The sequence below is a fragment of the Coturnix japonica genome, chromosome 11 (genome assembly GCF_054131305.1).
Source record: "Coturnix japonica strain WE chromosome 11, WE-NBRP24, whole genome shotgun sequence".
In the NCBI taxonomy this organism is placed as follows: domain Eukaryota; kingdom Metazoa; phylum Chordata; class Aves; order Galliformes; family Phasianidae; genus Coturnix; species Coturnix japonica.
Genome location: NC_140673.1, coordinates 16171430 through 16180631, shown reverse-complemented (window position 1 = coordinate 16180631; position 9202 = coordinate 16171430). Strand labels below are relative to the sequence as shown.

The window sequence follows — 9202 nt, the reverse complement described above, 5'->3', positions numbered from 1 at the left end:
GCCCACCCCAAACCGGTGTTAGGAACGGATCTGTCTTGTAAGGAATCCCTGCGAGGGGGACTCGCGGTCACGCCGCTGGAGCGCGGACGGAGCTCCGCTTTTCGCAGTACCCGCGGCGGGGTAACGCCAGTTGGCTGCTCCGGAGTTGCGCTCCTAAATCATGATGGACAGATTGCGTGAAAAGCAGGAATTCCAGAGAATTTCCTGCCCTGGGAACGGCAGCGAGGGCTATATTTAACAGCATCTGAAGCTGTCAAGAATGCTTTGCGGTTGGATAACAGAGCAGAAAAATGTGAAAAATGCGGGCTACTGCTATACCAAATATGGAAATATTGTTACGTCTGGTGGCTGAATCCCCATCTGGAAGCACTTACGGCCACGCAGAGAAAGGGCGCCACAACAGAAGCCCAAACGCTCCTTCCCGGCCCCGGCCCCGAAACTCCACCGGGGAACCGATACCGGGAGCGCGTCCGCCCGACGAGGGCACGGGGTTACCGCAGCCAGCGGCCGTCTCCTCGGGGCCAAGCCCGCTCGGCGCCCGCACCTCCGGCCCCGGGGTCCGACCCAGCGGCGCCCCCGCGCAGCGCTCGCCCCCACCGACGCTCGCGTAACGGGACGGCGTCCGCGGCGGTGCGGGTGGTGTCGGCAGGACGCGGACAGTCCCCCTTCCTCCTCCCCCCCCGAGCAGCCCCCAGCCCCGCAGAGCGGCACGGTGCCCGGGCCGGGCGGGCGCGAGGACCCCCCGCGGCAGAGCCGCCGCCAGCGGCCGCGGTGCCGGGAGACGGGGCGGGGCGGAGCGGCCGAGCCTCGCGCCAGCCGCATTCCTGGGATGCCGCGAGCGCTGGACGCGGCCGCGGCCCGGAACGCGCGACGTCAGCGCCCAGGCGCACGCGGCGGCCCCGCGACCCATAAAAGGCGGTCGCACCCGCCGCTGCCTCAGACCGCGCCGGCCCCGCTTCGCGATCGCATCTTGATCCGCTCGCTCTCTCTCTTTCTCTTTCTCTCTTTCCGCCCCGCCAAGACATGGGCTCCGCGGGAGCTCGCCCCGCGCTGGCGGCCGCTCTGCTCTGCCTGGCCCGCCTGGTAAGTGCCGCCCTCGGGGGCTTTACGGGAGGGTTTGGGATAACGGCTCGGCCGTGCCGCCGCTCACCGCTCCTCTCCGCTCGCCCCGCAGGCTCTCGGATCTCCGTGCCCCGCCGTCTGCCAGTGCCCGGCCGCCGCGCCGCAGTGCGCCCCGGGCGTGGGGCTGGTGCCGGACGGCTGCGGCTGCTGCAAGGTCTGCGCCAAGCAGCTGAACGAGGACTGCAGCCGGACTCAGCCCTGCGACCACACCAAGGGGCTGGAGTGCAACTTCGGCGCCAGCCCCGCCGCCACCAAGGGCATCTGCAGAGGTAAGGGCTGCCCGCAACGCGGTGCGGAGTGCCGGAGTTTAGTAACTTTGAGTCCATGTATGGTTATGCTTTGTTGTTGGTAGCTTGGCAGAAAGGCACATGACTTCAGCAGTCTGGAATGCGATTCAGTATGTCTGGGCTCCGCTAAAAGCACATAAGGAAAAGTGATTCCTGACTAACTTATTGTTCTAGCCCCGCGTCTCCGGGGGACTGTAGGGAACTTTACCATAAACCGAATTTAACAGAGCAGCAAAATATGTGTCTTCAAACGAGCGATTCCCGGCGCTGACGCCTTCTTCTCTTTCTCTTGCTCTCTGCAGCACAGTCTGAGGGGAGACCGTGCGAATACAACTCCAAAATCTACCAGAACGGCGAAAGCTTCCAGCCCAACTGCAAGCACCAGTGTACGTGCATAGATGGAGCTGTGGGCTGCATCCCGCTCTGCCCGCAGGAGCTCTCTCTCCCCAACCTGGGCTGTCCCAGTCCCAGGCTGGTCAAAGTGCCCGGGCAGTGCTGTGAGGAGTGGGTCTGCGATGAGAGCAAGGATGCGCTGGAGGAGCTGGATGGCTTCTTCAGCAAGGAGCTTGGTCTGGATGCTTCCGAGGGTGAACTGACCAGGAACAATGAGCTGATTGCCATCGTGAAGGGAGGCCTGAAGATGCTACCTGGTGAGTGTGCGCTGATCTGTGTGATGGTGAAAGCTGAGGTGGGAGGGAAGCTGTGTGACTCTTCAGATTGGTGGAAAGAATCTCAGGGAGGAGGTAGATGCAGTCTAAGTACCCCTTTTATTTTCCAGTTTTTGGATCCGAGCCACAAAGCCGAGCTTTTGAGAATCCCAAATGCATTGTGCAAACAACTTCCTGGTCCCAGTGCTCAAAGACGTGTGGGACCGGCATCTCCACCAGAGTCACCAATGACAATCCTGACTGCAAGCTCATCAAAGAGACCAGGATATGCGAAGTGAGGCCGTGTGGCCAGCCCAGCTACGCCTCCCTAAAGGTAAATACAAACACCTCCGTTGCTCCTCTTCTTTCCAAACTGGTTCAAGTAAGGGTAAAGGCAGGACAAGGATCTCCCACTAATGATATTATTGCCTTTTCTTTACAGAAGGGAAAAAAATGTACTAAGACTAAGAAGTCTCCATCCCCCGTAAGGTTTACTTATGCTGGATGCTCCAGTGTGAAGAAGTACCGCCCCAAATACTGTGGGTCTTGCGTGGATGGCAGGTGCTGTACTCCCCTGCAGACCAGGACTGTCAAGATCCGGTTCCGCTGTGATGATGGAGAAACCTTCACCAAGAGTGTCATGATGATCCAGTCCTGCCGCTGCAACTACAACTGTCCGCATGCAAATGAAGCTTATCCCTTCTACAGACTGGTCAATGACATCCACAAATTTAGGGACTAAGTAGTATTTAGAGGGGATGTTAAAGAGAATTCTGAAGTAACCAGCCATGGAGGAAGGACCTCTGATGGAAGTGGTGCCTTGCCCATTTGAGGGCAATATGAGATATTACAAGAGTGCACTGTGCAACTGGACACTAACGCAACAGAGATTTAAGCATACTTAAAGCTTCATAGTATTGGAGCAACTTTACTGCTTCTTTTTGGAGCACCTTTATCTTATACTGTTTTCTGTTTGTAAGTGATCTGATGTTTTGTTCCGGTTATGAAAACTTTTCCTCTCCTGTTCGGTTTAACATTATGCTTCTCCCCTCCCCTCCACCTTCTCCCCTACTTTCCCAACCAAATTGGAAGTTACATTCCTTCCTGAGGTGGGCACTTGTGGGGTGTTCACAGTGGCAGCTATTATGTACCAACTGTAGTTTAATGGCAAACAGAAATCAGTTGTTTTAAAGCTGAGTATTTTATTTATCAAATTGTAGCTCTTTTGTTTTCTTTTTTTGTTTTTTGTTTTGTTTTTAACCCCTTCCGACCCCTGTAATACTGGAATAAGTTGTAAATGATTTTAATTTTATATTCAATGAATTAAAAGAATTTATTTATGGAATTAATCATTTAATAAAGAAATATTTACCTAACTATTCTTAGTAGAGCATCTTAAAAGACAACAGGCTTCAGCTCCTTTCCAGGACCACTTTGAACAGTCTGGAAACCAAGACAGGCTCTAGCCTGGGCACAGCAATGAATGAGTAAGCCGTGTCTTTGGCTAAGCGGTATTTTGAAGCGGTATATGCAATCTGTCACCCAGTGCACTAGAAAGTGTATACAGAGAAAGCTTCCTGGCACTGAAAGCAAACGTTTGGAAGAGAGACTGAAATGTTAATTAGTCTGTCAGATTATTCAAACTGTCCTGGAATTTGCAACATAAGGCACTTCATTAGAATGCAGTATGTGCGCGGTGATGTTGAGCACTGGGGTGGAAGCGGTGGGCAGGTCTCACATTTTTGGTGGCTGCTTTCTGCAAATTAATGGAGTTCTGCGGAAGAAGAATGTTTCCTACAGTCTGCAGGAGGTAGTTGGCTTTCACTAAATTCAAATTAAATGAGCTTGAAGCAACGACTTTTGTTAATCCTAATAACCCAGTGATGAAAAGTAAACATACTGTTAACAGGAGAAGAATGTGAGGAATTTCAAGTACTTTTCCAATAGAGTAAAAGGCAAAGCAGCCAATCTTCTCCCTTCTTCACCTCCCCTTCCCACTTATTAAATATGTAACTACACTTCAAGGATGTGGATGGCATTTAGTGAACCAAGGGAGTCCTAAGATAGCTAGCTGGCATGCATTAAGAAAATGACATTTAAAAATGATTGACAGCAGGAACTCAGAAAGCAGCGTGAATCGTTTGTGCTGTGCTGGCTCATGTAAAGCTGTACTACAGATAAGACTGAAAGGAAACCTGCAGCACCATTTTTTCCTCCTCATCACCAGTCTTCTGGCATAAGCCCTTCCTGTGGCCTTTACTAAGGAAAGTACTTCTCATATAAAGCAGCAACTGATGGTGTGGTTCTAGAATTGCAAAGCATTGCCATTTGTTGTGCAGTTAAACGCATAAGTGGTTAAGAGTTCACTTCTCATTTGATTAGACATAAATATTTCAATCAAATAAATGGCCAAGTATCTCAGAAGCTCATCGCTGGCAGCTAATGCTTTGCCTGAAAAAATTACAGCCATCTCTCTTCTGCTCAGTCAAGTTTTCTCCCTGGAGGCATTCACGGCTTCAGCTGTTCTGGAATTTACCACCTGGCCACCGGTCTTAGCTGTACCTAAACCTGTCTGTACAATACTTGTTGACAGCAAGGGTGTAAAACATAGTGAAGTGCTTTTGTTGTTTTTTTTTTTGCTAACATCTGGCTCTGAACACTTCCTTACATCACCTTTTACTGAGAAATCACATTTACACATGGGCTTACTGCACAGAGAGAATAGAAGAGCATGCTGTTTGCAGGTACAGTGCTGCCTGCCCAGCCTGGGCCACCTCCACCTGCAGGTACACCTGTATGACACCTACCTTCAACACTATGCTATGTGCACCAATGGTTTGCCTAAACACACATGCTGTATACAAGCACACATGGCCCCTCCTACTCCCGTCTGGAATGAGGTTATAGGTGCTGGCCTGAGGTTTTGCAGCCTATGTGCTGGGCTTTCCACGTCCCATCAGGCAGAGAGGTATGTCTGTAATCTCTGCTCAAAGTGTCCTGATAGAAGAGCAAAGGCAGCATGAGCAGGACGTGCAGCTTTTGGAGTAGCATGTACTAAATAAAATCACCCTGTTATAAAGAGAGGAAAACAAACTACAAATCTTCCAGAGTTGGAGTTTCACACCAGCTGCTCATCAACAACGTTCTTTTCATTCGTTGCATTTCAGTTACATGGCAAAATGACAGCCTCACAACTCCCAGTACTGCATAAGGAGTCAGCATCACCCTTTGTGTAAAACTGCATGTGCTTTAAAGCCATAATGTCCTCTCTGCTCCAACACTGAGTACTGCTGTGAAAATATCCATAATAAAAAGAGGAGTTCCTGCAGTTGTAAGCAGGAGGACTTACAGGTAGGAAAAATGAGCACAGATGTGATTTTACATCTTGGTCAAAATCTAAAATATCCACATCCTTTCTTCATGATGAACACTAACAGATCTGCTAACAAGGCACGAGGAACATGACCAACGAACGGAAGCAGTCAGCACTCAGCAATGTAAACGCTGCTTATCACAGCTGCTCTGGCCAGCAGCCCCCAGCCAGCAACCCCGTGTAGGGAGGACGGGGTCACCTGAGGATGGAGCGTGGCACGATGCTTTGCAGAGGCTGCTGCTGCCGCCAGAAGGAACTCCTGTCGAACTGCAGCGTTAGGACTGATGGAAGTCTATTCAGCGCAGTCACTTACAAGAGCCTGATGGTGGTACCTACTGTACAATCAGGGTTACGTATAAAACCCTTCCTACTGACGATGGCAACACAGCGAAGACAAACTTCATGCTTCCTTAAGTGCTGCATCAGAGGAAGCACAAGAAAGGCAGGAGCTGTCAGAAAGCAGAACTCCCTCACTGCATGACAGCCTCTCCAGCAGGACTCTGCTAGCACTCTCATGAATGAGCAGGGAGGCTGATGAGGAGCAGATGAAGGAAGAGCCAGCATATCCCTGGCACAGCCAGCCAGCCACTAGCTGACCCATGCTGAGCTGTGCCACAAGAACTGCTATAAGTTCCACATAAGATATCATGGAGCCCTGGTGAAGCCATGCCTACCGGGATGCTCCAGGCAGGGGGCCCACCTCCTGCTGTTTTGGGGAGCCTCGGTGAGCTGGTGGCACTGCTTATGTGTGGTGCCCTCAGCAACGGACAGCTGTGCACTTGTCCCAGCTCTCTGCCTCCAGACTGTGCTCCACACAGACACGTCCTGTTTTCATCTTCACCTCTTTGCGTTACATACCCTGGTAGAAAATAGCACACAAAAATACAGAAATGCAGCTCGCTCTGGAGGTACCTATAAATGCATTTCAGCTCAGGAACAACTGTACTACACTGTAGCATGGTGACATTATATGTAAAATAGAAACCCAGCCAATAAATTTATACAGTAAACATCAAGCTGTACTATCCTGTGAAGACCGAACACCAAGAAACCAAACAGTACCCAGTATGTGATGACTCTTTTTTCCCCAGAAAAACTACAGAGCTAAGAATTCTACATATACAGTTGATGTTGGAGAATGTCCTAGAAGACCCCAAGGCACCATTCACAGAAGCAACCTCATGTGTCCTGAAGTACAACCACTTACCAGATGGAACACAGCAACCACCCAGAACGAAAACATCACACAAGCTCTTGTAAGGTTTTCATTCACTGGATGGAGTATTTTTGTAGGTAGGGTACACAGATTTGTGCAAATTGAGCTAGGATACAGACACCAACAACTTATCATCATGATGAAAGCAGACATAGTTTTAGTAACAGGAATGAAGAGACACAGTCACAAATGTCAGTCAAACAGTAAAGAGTGTGGTTTCTCAACATTTTGAGAACATGGTTTCCACATCTGATCAAATGGAGACCAGTGGATCAGCAGATTCAAAGCAGCTGATTTTCTGAAACCACTGAGTTCCTTGAGCATCTCAAACCAAACAGGTTAGATCCTAATTCTCTCACAAAATCCAACAGAATCAGACATTAAGACAGCATAGCCATAAATTCAGCAAGTTGTTAATGAGAACTTGAAGCAGGAAGATATATTTTCCTCTACAGAAGAAGATACCTGCGCTGCAATGGAGCGCATTAAAATCAACATGGAAGCCCAAAGAAAGAAGCTGTGAAAAAGGATTAACAAAGAGAGATCACACAGCTCAGGTACAAGCAATGGAGATTTCCCAGATAAGTTTACTTTGCCTCCAGTTGGCTCTCTTTCCTTACTGTCTGTGCCTCAGCCACCTTCTCCTCACTTGGGCCTCTTATCTATTCCCTACAGGCACTTCTGGCAAAACTGACAACTTCTGGGGTTAGGACATGATTCAGCTGAGAACCAGGAAGTGAGGAGTGGAAAGGCAATGAGCAGCTTTCACGCTCGTTTCTTTCTCCTTGTGACAGAAGCGGGATGACAGAAAGAAAGTAGAACACAATTTGAGAAATACTTTTGCTTTCTTCACAAGCTGGATCACACAGCAGCCAGGCAGCTCTCAGTGCAGTGACAATTTATTCTCTAAACTGAGACTTGCTCTCCCTCCTCACTTCTATTCAGCTTCGTCAAATTATTTTTAACTTGTTCTAATTTGTCATGCCACCAACAGCTGTCCTAATGCAACTGATGCAAAAAGTAGCCTCATGTAGAAAGACTAGACAAACAGGACTATTGCGCCAATTAAAGAAAAGCCCATCATTTCCAGCACAAGTAGGAGCCAGCAAGGGCAGAAAGACTTGCCTTTGCCCCAAAGGTAGTCAAGGCGTTAGCTTATTTCCACATATTACCACTGTATTATTTTTCCTGCCCAACAGTCTACTTACTGTACTAAGATAGGCAGGAAAAATTAGCAGTTGAGTAATCAGGCCAAGGCAGCGGAATTTTGCTTTCAAAACAACGACAACAAAATATGTTATGATGTACAGAGCCAATGAGGGCAAGAAGCACTCAGTAAAAGCATCACTGGAGCGAAACCACTGCCCAATGGGTCACAGAGACCAGGCAGGGCACAGCAAGGACACGCATCTGTTATCAGACCACAGAGATGGACAGCAAAACAACTGTCCTTGTGTTCTCCTGGTTTTACATGTCATCTGCTACTCTCCTTTCAGTTTCAGTATTCATTTTGAGTTGGTTTTGCTGTATTTCTTGTTTGTCTTCCATAAATGTGACTTCCTAACATCTCACCACAAATTTCTAACAAATAAAACCATATGCACTGCCATAGCAACACTGTAATACAAACACAGGGTAATCTTTGTTCACTGAAGTACACAGTTGTTTTTTTTCCTCTCTTATTAACAGAATCTGCATCTGCATACAGTTTAACTCAATGTCATGGCAACAACATAAACACAGATTCAAGATATTCTTTCTTCAGAGGGAGGAAGAATAAATGTTTTCAGGAAAAGTGTGTGGGATTTAAGGAAGCAGGATGAAATGTTTGTGACCAAATAGGGCTAAAGTTACATCATCACAGCTGTGCACTGCTCTTTGAAGCCTGCTTTAGTAAGGTGTTACACTTTCTCAGCTCCTATGGACGGCAACAGAGCACACCCCACCTGGCAGGCAAGGTCTAAGCCACAGCTGTCCCCACACAGCACACAGTTGAGACTCTTCCCATCAGTATGAAGGTAAACCCAAGCATTCATCACTTTTTTAAGACTAGATAAGGTGTCCTGCCCCGTGAACAGCTCTGCTCCCAACACAAGGTGAAGCTGTGCTGCATTTCTGGGTAGTAAGGCCTGCTCAGCTCTTTGCTCCCAGCTGCCTGTTGGGCCTTGTCAAGCAGCAGTTTCTGCAGCACAATCCTTTTTCCCTCTACAGAACAGTTCCCAAAAGGGACATAAATATGGTAAAACCTAGAATTTGGGTGTGTTCACTTAAAACTCAGCTTCTGCACTGTCAGGAGCATGATGCTGTTTGCCCATGACAGTTCCATGACTTATGCCTCATACTCCCAGGAAGTTATACAAAAAAGGAAAAGAACCAAGTTCTCCCATACGACTGACTCAACCCTTCTTCTCAGCTATTGCTATGCTCTTAGCTATGCGCTATTTTTGCTCCTTGGTTTGTGAAAGGGATGACTTCATTAAGCATATATTGTTTTGTGTTTTTTTTTAGCAGCATGTTCATTCAGTACAAGAGGCTTTACTCTGCTATGTAAGCCAAA

General features: G+C 48.5%; 1 protein-coding gene across 1 annotated transcript; it reads left to right on the top strand.

The window, feature by feature from the left end:
* The first annotated feature begins 938 nt into the window (after nucleotides 1-938).
* Nucleotides 939-3432, top strand: CCN1 (cellular communication network factor 1). Its single transcript, XM_015870176.3, has 5 exons — nucleotides 939-1083; nucleotides 1175-1391; nucleotides 1712-2059; nucleotides 2188-2390; nucleotides 2499-3432. Exons 1-5 carry the CDS (start codon nucleotides 1024-1026, stop codon nucleotides 2796-2798), a joined length of 1128 nt encoding a protein of 375 aa, XP_015725662.1. The 5' UTR covers nucleotides 939-1023; the 3' UTR covers nucleotides 2799-3432.
* Nucleotides 3433-9202: the final 5770 nt, after the last annotated feature.

Coding starts and splice junctions, on each gene's coding strand:
- CCN1 (XM_015870176.3), top strand. CDS start 1,024: ATGGGCTCCGCGGGAGCTCGCCCCGCGCTGGCGGCCGCTCTGCTCTGC. Junction 1,084..1,174: donor TGCTCTGCCTGGCCCGCCTG/GTAAGTGCCGCC, acceptor CTCGCCCCGCAG/GCTCTCGGATCTCCGTGCCC. Junction 1,392..1,711: donor CACCAAGGGCATCTGCAGAG/GTAAGGGCTGCC, acceptor TGCTCTCTGCAG/CACAGTCTGAGGGGAGACCG.